Source organism: Phaethon aethereus, assembly GCF_964289735.1.
Source record: "Phaethon aethereus genome assembly, chromosome: 1".
Classification (NCBI taxonomy): Eukaryota; Metazoa; Chordata; class Aves; order Phaethontiformes; family Phaethontidae; genus Phaethon; species Phaethon aethereus.
This window is the reverse complement of record NC_138575.1, coordinates 15,467,534-15,487,371: the sequence shown is the minus strand read 5'-3', so window position 1 is coordinate 15,487,371 and position 19,838 is coordinate 15,467,534. Positions and strand designations below refer to the sequence as shown.

The following is a 19,838-nucleotide window of genomic DNA, read 5'->3' as shown; positions in this document are numbered from 1 at the left end:
ATGGGAACATCACACACTCAAAAACCAGGAGTAATTAACTCCTTTAGTTCATGAGCATGCGTTTTCATCCATTAAGCAGAAGAAAATTTTTATTACATTTAGTCATACACAGCTACTTTTCTGCTTCTGTTGTGCTGTAAACACAGAAACTAGAACTACTTGTGAGAGATTTCAGACCCTTTGTAGGTTTCACCGAAAAAACAGCTGGTTTCTCCAAGCTCGCTTTTTGGTATGTCTCTGCTAATAGGTTGATAACAGAAACAATTGAATGTTTGCTTTATCATTTTTAAGTCCATATAGCAGAATATGTAAAACTGGTAGTAATTGTGGTATCTGGATGACAGTTGTCGTCTGACGTAGGCCACTTGGGCTCAGGTTTCTTTTCCCAGCTGTTCTACTTGCTGTGATGCTGTCATTACATTGTAACATAGCTGTGAATTGCTGTCTTCATCTTAGCTCTGATTTCTTTGTTTATAAAGAATATTTAGATCCGCAGATTAAGTGCTGTATTTGAGTACAGGATGCTTATTATATCTGAATGTAACACCACTGTATAGTTATAATAGGCTTTGGTAGTTTATATTCCACTATCAAACACAAGCAAACCAGTCTGCCAATTAAAACAATTAAAACATTAAAACGATGTCAAGGTTTCTAAAGATAATGGTAGATTTTTTTGCTGGCATAAACTAAGAAGTGTATGTCCATAGTTTTGTTACAGCTCTGTAGTGCAAACCTTAAAATTATATTAACGTAACCTAAAGGAGGTGATGCTATCTGTGGTATATAAATACTAAAATATTAATGAAAATGAAATATGCAAATACAGCATATTAAATATTAATGCGCTTTTAATGTTAATCATGAGTAGAACTCATGTAAATGCCTTTTTTTTCCCCATAATCTCTGCAAACTTTAAATTCCATGCCTCCCTTCATTTAGGGAAATAAGAACTAATATACATGTTATTTCTACAACAGATTTCGGGGACAGATTTAGGTAAACTTCGTTTTTAAGATGCCGCAAGTGATCTTGCATTAACTTTTGAGACACCACTGGTTGTTTTTCAGAGTTTCTGAGTATGTCAAAGAAATGTTGTTCAAAGCACTTGTGATATTTAGTCTGTATGTGTCTGAGCCGAACTCAGAGGCTAGGTTTGCAAATGCTGTATTTCACAGCCTCAGAGGCAGTCAGCGTTAGAGAGGGGGTTGAACTTGCGGGTGTTTGGCTTGGTCCTGTGTTTGGGCCACTGTTGAGCACAGCTCTGGAAGCAGACTTATTTCTATGAAGTCTGTAACTGAAATCCTGCTCTGTATAGTTCGAAATGTGTAAGGACAAAAACAATGAACAACTGCATGAGAGGTGCACGTGGCACTACTGTTGGGATGCTGGGTTGGAATCAGTAGTTCAGGCTGAGCCTGGTTGAATTAAGTTCTATCAGGCAGAAATTATAGCTAATCTGGTTAAAGTTTCTATAATAATCTATTTTTTCTCCTTTTTCTACCCATTCCATCAACCAGAAAGAGAATTTGACCCAAATAAACACTGTGGAGTACTGGATCCTGAAACAAAGAAACCTTGCACAAGATCGCTCACCTGCAAGGTATTTTTCTTAGAAGATAAAATATCAGATGCTTTGTTGTAGTTTAAATCCTACTACAGTAGTTTGAGAGGTCATACCTGCTCCTGTCTTACAGACAATGGGTATGGTATTCAGACGCTGTCTTCAGGTAATTCTTTTGAGTAATTCTGTTTCTTTGAATCAGAGCATCTGCATTATTCCACTGATATTTCTAAAAAGATTTTTTTTTTTTCTTGTCATTTTGTTATGCAAAAAGCTTTAACGTTTCATGTAGAAGCACAAGTGTTATTTTAAATGCTCCTTTTTTGGTTCACTGAAGTATAGTCAATTTTTAGTAAAAAATTAACATGATTTTTGTATAATAAATTACTTGGAGGCTGCCCTTGTGGTAGTAATAAGTCTTATGTCAAAAAGTAGCAGCAATGTGAGATATTTATAATGAACATTTGTATGTATATGTGCTGCCTGTCAGTAGAGATGATCAGTTAAATTCGCTTTAAACTGTATTCACATTTTTCAATCCAATGAAATCAATTTTTCATTGTAAGTTAAGAGCTACAATGATGTTACTACTTAATATTTTAAAATTATTTGAATTATATTTTCTGTCTTGGAAGAGGTAAGTCAATAGATTCTATTATATGTAAATCATCGCAGAAAGTAATTTAAGCCTTGATGTTGGCATTTCTTAACAATGACTTCATAAATTATCAAAGATAATGTGGAATAACAGCTTTATTTCCATAACTGTGGCTAAAGTTGTTTGAAGTAGATTTTATCTTTTAGAGTTGTGGTGTATCGGAAGTATAGAGGACTCATAAACAATGTCATGCACACACAAATGCTTTTTAACCACCCTATTTTTAGACTCATTCACTTAATCATCGACGAGCAGTTCCAGGCCGTAAAAAACAGTTTGACATCCTTCTAGCTGAACACAAAGCTCGATCCAGGGAAAAAGAAGTTGCAAAAGACAAAGAGCATCCACCATCTGCAAGGGAGAGCTATCAGAGCCAGCCCACACCAGCACAGGACTCTCTGTCAGGAACTTCAGTGAACTCTGGGCAAGAATCTAAAGTAACATCTCCTGCAAAATCTAGACCACCAAATTCTGTACTTCCAAGGTAAGCAGTTCTCCAGAGTGGAATGCTGCATTCTGAAGGTGCTGTGAGAAATGTCATTCACGCAGCTTATTTGATAAGCATTTGGTATTTCTTTAGGCTATTGCATGATAAAACACATTAATAGAAGAGTTCTGGTAGCAGTAGAAGATAGACTGTGCTTACATTAACCTCAATCTGTCCATGGTAGCCTGTGGTCTGACTGGGAAGGAGAGTGGTGTCCACCCTCAGCTCAGAATCTCAGACTAACTGCATTTTTTGGCGAAGATGTTCAGTAGTAATTGGGAAAATGTACATTCAGGTCATTGTGGCACATTTAGGGATAAAAGTCTATTTACATGAATCAGGTTAGGTATCAGTAGTGGAATTCTGCGCATTTATGTAGAATTTTTCTCTGCAAATACTTCACCAATTACATCAGTGGAATGTCTTGTCAAAAAAAGGTGTAATTTAGTGTAAACAGCAGTGTAACCAGATAGTTCTTAAAGCTATTGATCTGAAACTGTCCATGTCTTGACTCATTTGGAAGGTTTTTCTTAGAAAGGACTTCAGAAAGACAATGCAAACTTCTAAAGACATCCCTTGAAAAAAACTAGTATGAGGTATTGGATCTACTGAATTCTGATTATGCTCTGGTAAACTTCCCATAGGGTTTGTTTGTTTGTTTGGGGAGTTTTTTGGTACTAGTTTTGTCTGGAGTAGATAGAGCTAAGCTAGTTGATTTTGTTCATATTTATTTTGTTTCATATTTCTTTTCTTTGCAGAAGCCTTGGTCAGGATTGTGTGTCCTTTTGGGGGCTTTTGTACTAAGATAGTCCCTATTTCAAAGAAATATTTGTTGGTTTTGCTATCTCAAGTTTTACAGAGACAGCCATTTACAATGTTTTCTGTGTGTTCATCAAGCCATAATGAAATTTTAGTCATAGAGTGGCACAGGTGGGTCTTACAGGGTTTGAGTGGAAGGACAACGAAAGAATACGCGTAGATAAATTGGTGAGAAATCTGCATAATTCTTGTAAAAGGAGTGGCCTTACACAGTCCTTACATAGTAAGGAGCACAGAGGCAGACGGACAGGCAGACATTGTTTTTAGTAGGTGCTACAGTCAAAGAAACCAAACTGGAATGCGATTCAGCGAGAGTCAGCTGAAGAAATTGCAACAGTAGTGGTACGTGAGGAGGAGGATTTTAGCAGTCATACGCTGTGTTTGTACAATCTGCGCTTCTGTTTCTGCTGCAGTGCCTCTATTCTGTCGTCCTCTCTGTTTTTGCAAGCAGCCGTGCCAGAGGAAAGCCTTGCTACCTCTCTGCTGGGAGCCAGCAAGCCTGCAGCTCTGCTGCTGGAAGAGGTTATGTGAGTGCTCCCTGCTGTGCTGAGGCAAAGGTTGCTGGTTTCGCTTGAAGGTGACTTGGCTTGACCTGGACAGCTTTTCCTGAAGGCTGAGGAGTGCTCGCACAATCTATCCCTTGCAACAGCAACTGCAGAAGTTGTTTCTAGCTGATGGACATTGGTGAGCAATCCCTGCTCAGTTCAGAAGAGGGCACCTGTCTGCAGTTGTAGTGACTGCTCTGTCCTGATAGCATAAATTCAGGAAATGGAAGATCTTCTTCAGATTTTGCTCAATGCAGACAACTCCAACCTCAGAGGTCCACATACGTACTTGGTTGTACAGGGCTGCAACTGAGAATCCTTTTCATCCCTGCTTCTAATCCCATTTGTTTCCAAGCTACTTTTGAAAGGCGAGGCACCGTTGTGCCCTGTGGTGCAAAGGCATCCCCACTTTGTTTTACTGGATTTTAGACAAAGGTAAAGAAAACCTACATGCTGTGCAAGGTCCTCCCAGTTACTTCACTTACTAAGCTAGCTGTAGAGGGTGTCAGCTAAACACACTTATTATATTTAGTACGCTAATTTCAGTAGTATTTTGGTATGAAATAAAATTTCCTAACTGGACCCTTGGGATCAATCAAGTAGCAGAGTAATGGTGCTATGTAGGAAGATCATACCCGGTCTGATTTGTGTTTGCTTTTTTAATATACTTTGCCTCTCTTAAGATCTTAAACTCAACCTCATGGCAAATTTAAAATCTCGGGCAATACAAAGGTGCTTCTGCTAACATTAACTTGATGGTAACCCGTGATATATTTCTGACAAGACCAAATGTCAGCTATTCTGTATCTTACTGTCCTTCTTTATAGGATCGTTTCTGGTATAATTTACTGTGACGCTTGACTCCAGCAGGTAGGTTTGCAGAGCTTTTGAACACTGATGATTTAAACGTATATTCTCCTCCTAGACCATCATCTGCAAATAGCATAAACAGCAACAGTTCTTCAAACCACAGTGGGTACGTACCAGAACTGCCACTGCCTTCCATGGGAGGAGATTTAACAAACAGATTGTCCAGTGATGAAGGAGAAGCGGATGGAGCTGAAGAATCTGAGAAATTAGACTGTCATTTTTCTGGACACCATCCCAGACCTCTTGGGGTATGTGTCTGTCTCTGGCATGCCTTGCCGTTATTCTTATGTAATTAGAGAGGGGAGAAAAAAGAATTAATTTCGTAAAAACGTAAGGAATGAGGATCTTACGTTCTGAAAACTGTATTCAAAAGAGAACAAATACGTTTGACAGAAAATGGTATGGATGGGATAAGGTAGGAGGAGAAGACTGGTCAGTGCATGCGACAAACATTGCTAGGCTGCAGGACTGGATGAGCGGCAGAAAATCAGAAGTTCTAGTTTTAGGTTCTTTTCTCAGTGGACTGCAACTCGGGTCTAATTCTGCTGAACTGAGAAAAGTTGCGTTGTTTTAAATGGGATATGAACAGATCATGTCTTTTGTTGACATAGTTCTTATGAAACTGTACCTTGCAATTGATTATAGTTCTGAAAATCAGATGGCAGCAAAGGACTATTACAGTGCTTTTTTAATTTTTGTAGTCTGGTTTGAAGCAGTAATTAAATATCATTTATGTGAATGTATATGGACTTAGAAGCTATTGCTTCATTCCTCTAAAAATGGAAAGTCTAGAGCACGGCATAGCCCATCTGCTCTGGCGGTGGCTTAAGTCTGGGCTTTTCTGGCAGCTGTTTTTGTCTTTCTCCCGCATTAGTGAGAAATATCATTGTAAGTAGTAAGACCTGCCTTGTGGCTTTACCGCTGCAGTGTGAATTTGTTTACACTGTACGAACCAAGAAGCTATGGGAGAACTCTTGAACTTCTAATGATGAGTTGGTTCTCATCAAAACTGAGCCAAGGAATAAAATTAATGAAGACTTCACTTGTATGTTTTCCATATGATATGCAGAATAAAACGAACACTGGGATAACTGTAGCATTGTCTATATTCCCTAGAGCAAAGGAGAACTTGTTACTGTCAGACACCAGGAAGAAGTATGAGCTGAATATAAAATGACAGCCAGATGAAATTCTGTATTTGGTTCTTAGACAGAAAATAAGAATTGTTATAGTCTATATAATATTATCATATGCAGTAACATCCTACTTCCTCAGTACTCTTGTATTCTATTTCATTTTTGAAGATATCCCTGCTCATTGCGGGAGGGTTGGACTAGATGACCTTTAAAGGTCCCTTCCAACCCAAACCATTCTATGATTCTATGATTTTTGCTGGCTGCTTCTTTATGAATTAAAAACCAAAAGCTTACAGCGTGTGTGTCCACACAGTTTAAAATATAATCTAAGGGCAGACAGTTCTTGTGCAGGCACCATCAGGGAGGCATGGCTGTCAATAGCCATTTTGGTTTAGGATCCCAGTTCTCTTTCAAAGCAAATCCCACCGACTCATCTGTTCTTTGGAACCTTAGCATCTCTCAACTGAAGCAGTTCCTGACGGGTTTCCTTACAGAGTCCCTCTCCCAGCTGGAGGTAGTAACTGACGGGGACAAGGCAGTAGCTTCTTAAACTACCTCTTAACGGTAACTGATATGTATCACTGGGAGTGAAGCTAGTTTATCAACTTAGGCAGTGGTTTTAATTAACCTGTTTGTTTAACCTTGTCGTGAAACAGCCTTAAGATAAACAGTTACAGTCACCACTCACTGTCCATTAAGCTGAAAAGTACTTCAAAACAGATGCTTTTCTACTGCATCAGCAAGCTTCTGCTCTCAGCCAGAATTTGCGTGACTTGGTCCCTGCATGATGGAGAGTTGTCTTGTTTTCTGAGGATGATTTATAATGGGTTTCTCTCCCACAAATAGGTGTTACAGCAGTTCTCTACATAATGTGAGGTCAGTAAGACTGAACTGAAGAAAGGGTAGATTCCTGATCACACCATTTTGGTGTAGTAGAACTTTGCAGGAAGTTCTCCAGAGGAGGTGGTGTAAATGCTTCTGAGCTGTGCAGAATTTTCAAAATATTTACTACTTCTCTAGATGAGTTTCATACACTGTGAAGAGTGTATGCGGTGTTCTGTTGTAGCACAGGTGCCATGGATGATAATTTATTTTTTTACTGAAATGTCACTGGTTTGTTTGTTTATTAAAAAGATACTAAAGATGCTCCCATTGCACCTTTTTCCTCTTCAGTTATATTTTTATTCCTGTTACACAATTATGAGGTTTAATGCGCACAGAACGGTGTAACTGTCATTCTGAGGCAGTAAGAGTATTATCAGCCAGATTTGCTTCCTTAACAGTACCTCAGCATTTATATTCTTTCCCTGCCGCACATAGGTGCCTGATAGTAAACTGATTTGTTAACAAAATACGCAGTATACTTTACACTGAGCTGAAACATTATGCACATATACCATGCAAAAGGTATTTATGCTGAAGATAGTGAAAAACACCTTTTTAAGGGTGTTCCTTGATATATAAATTATAATTATTATAATTATTTTGTAATATAGAAATATTGTTTTTATAAACAATATTGAAATATCTTTTCTTTCAGTTTTGTTCATATGGCAGTCGCTTAATGGGAAGAGGGTACTATGTCTTTGACAGAAGATGGGACCATTTTCGATTCGCACTAAACTCCATGGTAGAAAAACATTTGAACTCACAGATGTGGAAGTAAGTGGGATTTTTACACTTGGTGGGTAGTTTAACATTTTTAATTCTGTAAAACTTCTAAATTGAAGACTCCGTGGACAGTGTTTGTAAAATTACCTCTGTATTAAGTCAAAGCAGTAACATGAGTATAAATTTTCTTTTCTCTGCTAAGCAATATGCAGCACAACAGAACAATCTCCTATTCTGATGTAAATTTCTGCCAGATTTAGGACTTTTTTTGAGTCCCTCTGAATCTGTGGAGGAATAATTCAGTAGTTCTGTAAACATTACTTAAAAGCATTAAAGCTCAGTGTTTTCTGGGTTTGGAGATATGTTTTAATATCATACTGTTTTATAACACACAGGTTAGATTTTGCCTAGATTTTTATACCTGTATCATGCACCCATATCACCGATTCAGACTTTGCTCTGTAAGATTCGCATTGTAAGATAAGGAACTCAGGACACATTTGCCTGTGCGTAAGATGGAATACGATGGTTTTTTTAGTGCATAGTGCCCTTACTGGCTTTGGGGTCTTAAAATTCTGATTATTACTCACTATTGAAGCACCTCTATATCACTTATGCAGGTTCCAAGCACTGTAGAGCTTTGGCTACACAGATACGTTAAAATAGACTGCGCTTCTAAAAAAGATGCTAATTCTTTTTTTAAAAATATTTTGAAAAGCTGATGGCATCTGCAGATAGGATTGATTTTTTGGGGGGTATTCTGCTACAGAACATGCATTCTTCTTCCAATGTAATGACACTAAAGTGCAGTGTTTCATGTCACTGTTTATTATCAGGACTGTGTTATATTCATTGGATACCAGCCATTAGATAAACAAGGTTTGATTTTTATTTAAATATATTTTTGAAACACTAAAGCTTGGCTTGTCTGACTAACCTGGTAACTTGATGATAACAGTGCTACCGTGCTGGGAGACATAGTTTGGAAATGGTTGGGTTTGCCGTCAAAGGGCCAGTTTCATGTTTGGTTAGAGACAGATCATGCTTGATCTGCAAACGGTTCTTCTCTTCTACGTTGTAAATTTGGCTGTTAACTAGTGTCTGTCTCCTTCCACAAGTAAAACTAAATTGGTTTCTCTAAATAGGAAGATTAAAACCTGTTATCTATTGACTTGCTTTGTCAGGAGAAAAGACACTTGGGCATCTGCAAAAATGTGTCACTAGTACCACTACTATCGTGAAAACCAAAAAAACCCTCTGTAGTAGTCATATGATACAACAAATAAACAGGCCTCATCCTGCTCCCACTAAATCCAATTGTAAATGTTTTCCCGAATTCTAGCTTTATGTAATCTCTAATATTTCAATGAATTCCATCCGTACTTACTTTTCTGTGTAACACAGGAAGCTCACCGTGCTTAACCCCAATTATATTCTTCCATTGTCCTCAACCCTCCTCTGGGCTCATCTTTTCCTGCCTTCCCCAAGCCAGGGTATGCGTAAAGCTGTTATTTATAACCGGTGCTAACGCAGCTCTGTAGCTGTGGCTAAAGGTACAGGGATGCAAGGCCATATTTCAAGAACGATAACATTTACAAAATACTTTTTATCCTTAGTTCTCAAAGTACTTTACAAAGGTGGGTAAGAATTATTGACCCTTCTTTAAAAATAAACTGAGGAACAGATCTGATAAGCAGCTCTGTTCGTGTAGCAAGTCACAGGCAGTAGAACTTCCTCATTTCTGGGTGCATAGAGTGTGTGTAATCCCTTATGTAATTGTGCCATAAACAGTGTTCTGTCTGGCAGTCTCCATAGGAAGAATACCTGGAGAGAACACTTACAATTAGGATTTGATTTATGATAAAACAGCACACCCAGTACAGCTCTTCTATCCTACTACTTTGAGGGCAAGAGTAAGCCTTTAAAAACTGAAAATGTGTCAGCGGTGAGGATAACAAGGGCAGAGTTACGGTGATGTACAGATTCTTAACAAAGAGAAATAGAATTAAACTGTGAATTAAATTTTAGCCTAAATAATGAGAAAAGCTCACATGATAATTTTCCAGGAGACATTATAGAAGTCTGGTTCTTTGTTAGCTGGACTAGACTAGATAAAATAATAAAAGGTGGTGGCTGAATAGAAAGGAGTTTGAATACGTTCTACTAATTTCACAGGTAATGTTATTAAATTTTATTCTCAGAATAGTATTCAACTAGTTATAAAGCTTATCAAGCATTGTTTAAGATTTTGTCAATTTTTCAACGTCAGTGAAATTAATCAATAGCGTACCGAGTTAATCCTGTCTAACCTGCTCTCAAATGAGCTCTCGGGAGTAGCACTGCTTTGGGAAAGGGATGAGCTCTCCTCCTTTCCTCTTTAAGCTCAGTGATTAAGTAGCAGAACTCCCCAAGCTGGCTCATTTACTACCCTCTTCAAATCGAACCTGTGAGTTTAGGTTGATGCTGAGACGGTTCCACAACTTCAACTTTCAAGCAAAACATATGCAATGCATGAAACGTAGTGACTAGAATGTTTATAGATCCCACCATCAGGCATTTTATTTGCATTTTTTAATTGTTTGGTAAAATGGAAGAGGAAAAAAGGAAATTAAATTTGTAGTAAAGTGATTATTAAACTGTAACACTATGTACTTCACATAGTAGCAGTTAAGTGGAGCTCAGTTCTGGTTTAACTGAATTACACAGTTTAGGGCCCATGTACCATGACAGAACTCTGTAGGGAAAACTATGCTGCATAGTTCTTTAATCATCTTCTGTTAGGTCTCCTCTGCCTTCACAGATTTAATGTGCCTCATTTCCAACTTAATTTTTAGGAAAATTTACTTCATGATCCAGCTTTCCGGAATCTCTACTTTATTAATACACATGCAGTTTGGGTTTTGTGGTTTGTATTAAATCCCAAAGAACCTCATCATGGAACTGGAAGTTTAAAAAGAGGGAAAAAAACCCTTAGAAGTAAAAGCATTTTTAAGCTATTGTGAAATGCAGAGCTGATTTTGAACTGTGAATATTAAAATACACGTAGTTGGTAGAATAGGAATCAAAATTAGAATGAACTAGGTTTACCTTTTTTAATAAGTTTGCCCTTCCCAGAAATCATTTCCTATCTGCACTGTTCAGGTGGAATTTTTTGATGCATCTAAAACTTACTTTTTTTTTTTTTTTAAATCTTATCTATTTAGGAAAATTCCTCCTGCAGCAGATAGTCCCATGCCTTCTCCAGCAGCACATGTCTCCACTCCTTTTCCAGCATCAGTCTTACAGCCTTTCAGCAGCCCCAGTGCGGTGTATATTCCTTCAACACCTATCAGTTCAAGAATCACTTCTTCTTCTTACATAATGACATCAGCCATGTTATCAAATGCAGCCTTTGTGACAACGTCAGATACGAATTCCATTATGTCACACACTACAGCTTTTCCTCAGATGGCTGCAAGCCTAAGCATCATGGACTCAACTTTTAAGGCACCATCAGCTGTGTCACCAGTGCCAGCAGTCATCCCCTCCCCATCCCACAAGCCATCCAAAACAAAAACCAGCAAATCCTCAAAAGTGAAAGACCTGTCATCTCGGAGTGATGAGTCTTCAAGTAACAAAAAGAAAAAGCCGCAGTCATCGTCCTCATCGTCCTCATTATCTTTGCAGACATCTTCCTCGTCTTCATTTTCAGGGTCCCACAAAAAGAACTGTGTCCTGAACCCCAGTTCGACTCTGAACTCCTATCAGGCTACATCTTCCTATAACAGTATGTCTGTGCACAATACAAATAACGGAACAAGCCCACTCAGTGCCAAATCGGAGCCCTCAGGACGGACTTCATTATCAAGTAGTTCAACAGACTCAGTGAAACACATGAGCATGGTAGTAAGCGGTATTGACTCTTCTAATCTGTCTGTATCTTCTCTTGTGCACCACTCAGGGGACCACTCCCTGGGGGCACATAATGCAGTGTCTTCTCTACCCCTTTCGTTCGACAAATCAGAAGGAAAAAAACGTAAAAACTCTAGTTCTAGTAGCAAAGCCTGTAAAATCACTAAAATGCCTGGTATGAATAGTGTTCATAGAAAGAGCACTGCCAACCTTATTTCTGCGGTGCCAGATCCTACAAGCAGCTCCATCTCTCGGCAGGTAAGGGACTCTTCCTGTTATTTTTTTGCAGGTCATGTCTGACTTACTTGAAATATTTCATGCATTCTGAAAAGCAAATACTGTGTTTGCTTCAGATTGGTTTTATCACACAACTTACTTCCTAGGTTAATACAGAAACATATTTATATTTGTTTTGCACCAATCATAGAAAGATGCTTTTAAAAAGCATATAGTTTAAAAAATATGTATCTGCTTTCTTAAAATACTTTAATGAGATTTTTTCATTCAAATAATAAAATTGAGCCATTGGTATCTCTGAAAGTAAAATTGAATATCCAAAATGAATAAATAATTTTTAGAAATTAATTTTTTATCTCATCTCTCTGAAATAAATTGTATCATTAAAACAGGAAGAGAAGAGTCAGCATTTCTGTTTGTTTCTTTTCCCAAACTTGTTGCTGATTCATTGTGTTAACATTATGCAAGTCTCCTCATTTCTCTTATGTAAAATGCTTGTATCTACCTGTCCCCTGAGGAGAGTCTGAGATGCCTGACCTCAGCTGCTGTTCCCTTTGAAAGTGGAAAAATTAAGAAATTAAGTTCTTAATCAGATGACCTTTAGTGGATGCTTGGTTATCTTTTTCAGTGTGCATGCGTACAGAATATTGAAGTCAGTGCAGCAGATAAGGTTACTCACTCTTGCTTCATTGTCACTAGCAATAGACCTTTGACTTTTCTTTCAGTGATGCTATATAAGGACAAAAGTATATGTGAATTAAAATTTGGTTTGCGAAACCCTCATTTCCTAAGGATATTGCACATAAAATGGAATTTGGAAATGGGAAGGGTAAGATCTTGGGCAAGGCAATCTATAGGTAATAGCAGACAGAAATGGGAGTGGAAGAAAGGAATAAACAAATTCTAAAACTGGTGTAGCAGACAGAATGAAAGTCTCAAAGAATGGCTTAGCAGGTATATTTTTCTCTTTCCTACTTCCAGCAGAGGTGCAACTGAGATGGTTTGTTTGGCTTTTAAAAATGAGTAGTGGCATTGTCTTTCTCTTTTAAGCCTTTTAAATGTGTCCTGTGCAATCAGAACTAATCTTTAAGTCACTGAGATCAGTGGAGGATGCTGTAAATTCTTCATTCTGTAACACACTTGATTTTTGAAATGTGTGTATGCCCAAAAAGACTAAATTGCCCTGAGATACAGGATCTCAAATGGGAAGAAAAAATAAGCACAAATTGTTACCTTGGTACAAACATGGGTAGTAAGGAATCTATTGTATCCTCGTTTCACAGTGTGTAGACTGTCAGTGTAGCTAGTGCAGTCTGAGGAAGTCTTACAGATACATGTGGGAGGTTCCGAGTTCAAATTCTGACTCCCCTAATAATTAAATCTGTTCCTGTGGGATGTTCCCATTCCAGTCTGTGATGTTTCAGCATGCTGCACAGTAACGGAAGTAAATAAACCATAAAGAATCAGAGGTCTTTTCCAAATATTTCTAATATGTAATTCACACTAATATTATTTTTTTCTTTAACTAAGAGGTTAAATATATGTAATGAGTGTAATGATATACACATTTTTAACCATAATATTTTTATATACATGTACAGGTGCATACACGTATGTACGTATATATGCATATATGTGTGTGTGTATGTAAAAGTTGGTCACACTTTCCTCTTATACTGCTGGTCTTTGGAGCTCCACTAGTAAACAAAAATAAAGTGGAGTTGATTGTATTTCAGATGTCTGGATGGCAGCTAATTGTCTGTGTCACCAGGATACTGAATTGTATGCAATAATAAAATAGACATTTCCTACTGTTTATTTATGCTATAAATAAATGAGATTTACACCCACTTAACCATATGGGTCAAAAAATGTTACATACTCTACATATGAATATTAAAACTCTGGAGAATACAATACTTGAAATCACTTTTAAGCTCTGCTGTTTTGACTTGCTGTGTTCTAGAAACGCAATCACAGTAGAAATTCCACAAAAAAAATCAGTATTACTTAAAATCTTGCTGCTGTTCCCTCATGTAATAGAGTAAATTAAATTAAGAGAATAAGAACACAGAAAAAAGCTCAAGTGACTGGCTCAGGTTTTTGGGGGTTTTTTTTCTAGTTTAAGTCTGGCCAGATAGATAATAACTGAAAGTGTTAGCCATTGGGTTTTGAAGTATACCTTATTTTAAAAAGAAAAAAGGGACTTGAGTCCTGGCCTCGCCCTAATCCTTTTGAAATGGCACTCCGGTCACTAAAGACCTGACACAGCTGGGAATCTTTCTTTCTTATTTTCATCGTTAGTCTGTCTGAATTACCTTTCCGTCCCGGAGTGCTGCCCTTCCAGCTCCAAATGAAGACAGGGTGGTGGAGCAGCTCGAAGGCGGCCACAATGCTGCAAGACACGTTGCTCCTTGCTTTGGCTTATGCAGAGGGTCCGTCTGTGAGTCATAGGAGCACTGAATGAGTGGAAGCCTGAAGAGGTGTAGTAGGACCTCAGCAGGTTGATTGCCTAGTGGCTATTTTCTCATTTAAAAGATGGACATGTATTTTATTATGGGTTTATGAATGTTATCATGGTGGGCGTAGAGGAGAAAGGTTTGCAGGTGTGTCATGATGTTCTGAATGGCTAGGAAAGATTTTACAAGGTTGCGTATCTTTAGTCAAAGTTTGTATATTGAAGAAAAGCACGTTACTACCTAGAGAACATCTGTGGCATGCAGAACAACAAGCTAAAGGGAACAGGCTAGGCAGAGGCCTGCCCTTGTAATCTCAGTGCACCACGGGAGCTGCCTTCAGAACTGGCTGTAAATAAAAATTTCAAACATTCCTTCTGGATAGAATGTGAATAGAGAATGCGATTTTAAACAGTCACTGTGTGAGAAAGGGCAGGTTATGGAGATGGAGACAAAGGCTTCCTTACACTATATATGTGAAATGGCAAAATAACAAATGATGTTGCAGAAGGGAAGGAGAAAACTATGATGTTGGTGAAAACCCTGCCAGCCATTGCCACTGTCCCATCTGTTCAGTAAGAAACTTGCAACTGCTTTACTCACTGTTTAGAAGGCAGGTCCTTGCTACCTCTCCATCAAATGATTAAAGTTGATGCTACTTGAAGCCCATTGACCTTGTGAATAACTATTCCATTTGTAGGCAGGTGCCCATGGTGAATTTTTATCAGCCTTGTAACCCCTGAGGAGCTACTTCTCTGACACAACCACTGTCTCCCTTTTTGTATTGCAATGGAAATTATCTACACTGTGTTTACGGGTTGCTGTAGAAAAACCTAAGACAGACTGCTCTTGCAGAGTGCTGTGATGTCTCAAGCGCTGAAATATGCAGATTGAATATTGCAGTATTTTAACTAAGGACTTGTAAAATGTACGCATGTGTACTATCAATTTGCAGTCATTCCCGAGGAAATTCTCTGATGCAGTAAATGGATACAGTTGCAAATTCAAACCTCTGGAGTTTGATTCTTCTGGTTAATATTTGCTTTATTCAGCAATAGCAAGTGAAGACTTGATGTGGAAGAAAATGGAGTAACTTAGGGCATGCTATGGTACTTGGCAGATTGCTTTAAACTCCCCAGGAGCAGGGAAGGTCCTGTGGGGAGGAGTCCGTGACCCTCAGCACTCTGTGCTCACTCAGTCGCTGAGTAGCTGCAGTAAGTGACGTCAGTAACTACAGAAACTAGTATTTCGGTCTGGAGAGGTGGAGTTTTACAATCTATATTCCCTCACTAACTGTTTCTTATGTTATTTTCAGAGCTATAATAGTATTTAGTGCCTTTTAAGAGTTCATTTAAAGTATACAGGCTCTGAGAGATAATTATGATTCTATCTGAATTATATCTTTTGCAACAGCAAAATACCTGTGTTCCAAATGCAAAGCAATTAGTGCCACTTTGCACGGGAAAGGGAAGGCCATTACCAGCATCTGCATTCAACTGACAAATATGCCTCTCAATACTGCTCAATTAATGTCTTTCAGATTGGAAAAAATAGCAGTGTAGCTTTGTCACAATCCAGTCCTTCGAGTGCATCAAACCCAGTACACAACAGACAAGTAAGTTGCTTTAAAAAAAAAGTGTACTTAAGTAGTCTGTAAGCAGTTTTGAAATATTTTATACTGTAAAACATTAAAATACAATTTCTTTATGAATACAATTCTTTCTAGAAGCTGTCTTTTGGTGAACTGATATTAGATTTCTCCTCTCACTTAATTTTTTTCCAGCTATTTTCCCCTCCGAGATTTATGAATAACAAGTTTTCTGCTTGTTTTTCACCACCTGTAATACACTTCAGGTTGGCTTGTGTGCTGCTCACCGGCTGTTGCTTTGGTGATACAAACTTAGCAGCAGCAGCAGCAGCAGCTTGTCTGCGCAGGATCCAGCTAAGCTGATGCGGTTTTTCTATCCAGCTTCCCCTGCTGAGCAAGATGGCACAGCAGAGTCCCCAAACTGGTATAGAAGGGACAGCATTGAAAAATAGGCCAGAAGTGAAAGCAGCAAAAGGAGGACACAAACAGGACAGAGAAGACAGGGCACTCAACTATTCAGAGAAACTAATCTGAAAGCATAACTAAGCTAAGAATAATCCAAGTTCTTAGGCTGTGAGAAATCCTTAGTGCTCCCACCATACCTGTTTATCACACAGACTCCCAGTCAGATAATTAAATTCTGTAACTCTGCTTTTTTGTGAGGACAGGTGCTTTACCTGTGATCCAGCCCTCATCTGTCTGAAGGACTGATAGGCTAGTTTATTTTTTTAATATAGTCCCTACTGTTTGACGCTCCAAGTTGAGTAGACTTCAAGACTTCATTATCAAGATCCTTGGTATGAAAGGTGTAGTCACAAGTAAACAAAAAGTTTGAGGATTTTTCTGTACAACCAGTCAGTATTTTAGAATTCTGTTACATATTCTGGCTAAATTATACAGGAGCAGTTATTCCAAATGGCTGTGCTGCTTAGTTTCTGCTGTGTAGACACAGCAAAAGAAATAGTAATGATTGTAGTAATGATAACCCACAACTGTATCCCCATTAAAAATATTCTGAATCACTCACATCTTGAAATGAACTGCCAAACAGTACTTTTTTTTTTTTTTTTTTTCCTTCCTCCTCTTGGTGCTGAATGCAGAGCAGTATATGTATGGGAGAACTACTCTGAAGGGAAGAAAGTGGAAAGTTTCTTCATACTTCTAGGGACTGGCGTTTTCCTGTGTGCGATGGTGTCATCCAACTGCCAATAACAAGCATGGGATAAAGCTGTTCTGAAGTGCAGAACTGTTTTGGCTTTAACCTCCTGTGTTAGTATAAAATACACACTACCCGAGGAGAAGAGCTTGTTAGGATCTGTTGCCTAGATCCCATGGGGAAAACCTAACAGTACAAAACATTAATTTTGTGGCAGCCTTATGTAAACAGAGGCTATTGCTGAGCTTTTCAGCTGCCCGTTTCCATAACTTTATCAAAAATAGAAGTGTTTGCTTGTTTTAAGCCCCACAAACTGTTTATTGTTAAAAATATGTTTCTGTCAGTTTGGTAGTTTAATATGGAGCTCAGAATACAAATGAAAATAAGGATGTATTAAGTTATATTAAACTTTTTTTTAAACTCTTAACACAGGATTTTAGTATTTAGAACTATGAATAATTATTACCTATCTAATAAATGCTTGTCACTGTCAAAAATAAATCTGAGCTGCTTTGTTGACAGCTTTCATCTCCGATCTAGCAACTCAATACTCTCTAAATAAAATCTTAGTCTTAAACTCTGCTATAATATTTCTTTATAAAGCTGTTATTAATTAGGTAACAATAAGTGGATCTGCAAGTATATGCTGTGTCAGTAAAGATACTGCTGGGGGGAACCTGAGCTCTCTTGTTTTTACTGTTAGTGTTGTTACAGCCATGATGGTCAGGGCGTCCAAGGAAGCGAGGTCTGTAGGGAGGGACAACCTCTGCTATACACTGGGGTTTATAGTTGGAAAAATCAGGCAAGTTTTCACAAATACAAGTCGGAACAACAGACATTTAACAATGCAGTTTGAAGCAGGAGTGCAGCAGTCAAGGTAAATGTGAGTACAGAGCAGTTACTCTGGACTGCCTCCACCATGCTACCCGGTCAGGCAACCTGTTGGGGCTGTCTGCTGGTGCAGAGGAGGAGTTAGAAGGGAGGAGAAGCTTGTTGTTTCTCAAGAGAAGGGAGAAGGGTCCTTAACTCAACATGAGATTGAGTGACTGGGTGAGAATGAGGCCTTTGGGAAACTGTGGTAGGCTGTAAAACCAGCCTGGTTTGAACCTGTGATCACCTGCATACAAGTCCTGCTGAGGGACCTGGCTTCCGCACTCGCCCACCGAAGGTGTCCAGTGGGAGCTGAGAGGACACACGGCAGTGCTATGAAAGCCACCGGCCACTGATAACTGGGTGCTTCTCGTTACTGAGTTGTGAGATAAAGGTGCCCCGTGGTTGTTTAGATTTCAGACAAGTAGTTTCTTTCGGTCGTTTGCTATGTTTGTTGAAGTACACTGTCCTCTTGGGTTCTCCTGTGGGGACTGGTGGGTTGTGAGGCTCACCGTTGTGGGCCTGTCTGCTCGCTCCCCTCCCGTTAAACTCAGTCAGGTTAAACTCAGACAAATTGTTCTCAATTCATGTTTAACTTGACTGTGGCTGAATCTATTTGAGACCTGAACAGGGGCTTGTATATGTAAAAGCATGCCTGTTTTTCCAACTATTGTTGCTTTAATTAAAAAATACTACTTTTTCCTACAAAAACTACTTGGATTTTTAACAAATATTAATGAAATGGTAGCTTTACAGTCAAATTATTTGTGCTTGTTAATACAAATCATGTATTAAAAGCTTCTTTTCTCCAGATTTTATCTTGTTCTAGGTTTATAACTAATCAAGTGTTTTTGTCTTCGTAGTGCTTTTAGGTGCCTGAATGTGTTAACACTTCAAGACCTCAGTATGCGGTGGTTTTTAAATACTGAGTAACTAGATCATTTTATTAAGGGAAGGTGACAACGTGTATGCTGTATGGGGATTCCTTGTGCATGAAAACATGCTGTGTAGAGGAAAAGATTCTTCAGAGCTGTCGTCTAATTGCTGCTCTTTATTTGTAATGATACACCAAGTTAACGAACATGAGATTCACCAAAGCTTACTAAAATCGGACAGTCCCAAAAGGAAACACGCTGCTTATTCAAAGCAGTTCCTTTTCGTAAAGGTCTAATGTAATCAGTAAACAGGGAGGGAATTTAGTTCAGGGACTTGAAATAAATTCCTTCTTTGAGTTCTGTCAGCCGCAGATGTTATGAAAGTATTATATACTGAAAGGCATTTTGTGATTTTGAACCTGGCTCTGGTTTCTCTTTTAGAAGACATCAAACCGGACTGGTAGAATAAGGACTCTTCCATAACAAGGAAAAGGAACCAGCCTATAATCTCTAGCTCTCAGCAGCCCTACTCCACAGGGTTTTTCTTTTCTATGTCCTGCAGATGATTTAAACTTTTATGAATTTGTGGTTTTAAAGAGAATTAAATTTACAGAAAACTGTAATAGTGATTTGTTTAGTTTTTCACTTGTATTTGCCACTGATCTGTGCGTTTTGCTTGGTTATGTTTCACGCCTTTTAAAGCTGTTAGCGTTGCAATGCTCCTTTTGTTTCCTTACAAGAACACAGCGGACATTCCAAAAAAAATCCAGATCATTATTTGAATTTAGTTAAAGGATCTCCAAATTTTTTCATTAAATAAAAATTACAGTAATTCTGTATTTAAGCTTGTCCTATGGATAAAAATTGAGTGCATTTCTTAGTAATTTGCAAACAGCTGGGGCACTGCAACTTTAGGGACTAATCCTGACTGGTGCTCTGTACCTACAGCGTTTAATAATTTCAGTGGGAATTCTGAGTGTTCAGCCTCTTCCAGGATCAGGCTCTTACGGAATCTGTACTTCAATCAATGCATAGAGGATTTTTGCACCAAACTGTGATTAATGTTATCAGGGGC

At 38.4% G+C, this 19,838-nt stretch overlaps 1 protein-coding gene across 2 annotated transcripts in view; it reads left to right on the top strand.

The window, feature by feature from the left end:
* The window catches only part of ATXN7L1 (ataxin 7 like 1), a gene marked incomplete at its 3' end in the record, with an annotated part of 35,996 nt that extends 16,750 nt beyond the window's left edge, over window positions 1-19,246 (top strand). The window contains exons 3-9 of one of the 2 annotated variants that reach the window (XM_082009296.1): window positions 1,521-1,603; window positions 2,450-2,706; window positions 4,999-5,191; window positions 7,620-7,741; window positions 10,894-11,839; window positions 15,815-15,889; window positions 19,208-19,246. In XM_082009296.1, coding sequence (XP_081865422.1) covers window positions 1,521-1,603; window positions 2,450-2,706; window positions 4,999-5,191; window positions 7,620-7,741; window positions 10,894-11,839; window positions 15,815-15,889; window positions 19,208-19,246 — 1,715 coding nt within the window. Of the gene's footprint in view, window positions 1-1,520; window positions 1,604-2,449; window positions 2,707-4,998; window positions 5,192-7,619; window positions 7,742-10,893; window positions 11,840-15,814; window positions 15,890-19,204 lie in introns of both variants that reach the window. The other variant, XM_082009295.1, reaches the window with a different exon arrangement.
* Between the last annotated feature and the right edge of the window lie 592 nt (window positions 19,247-19,838).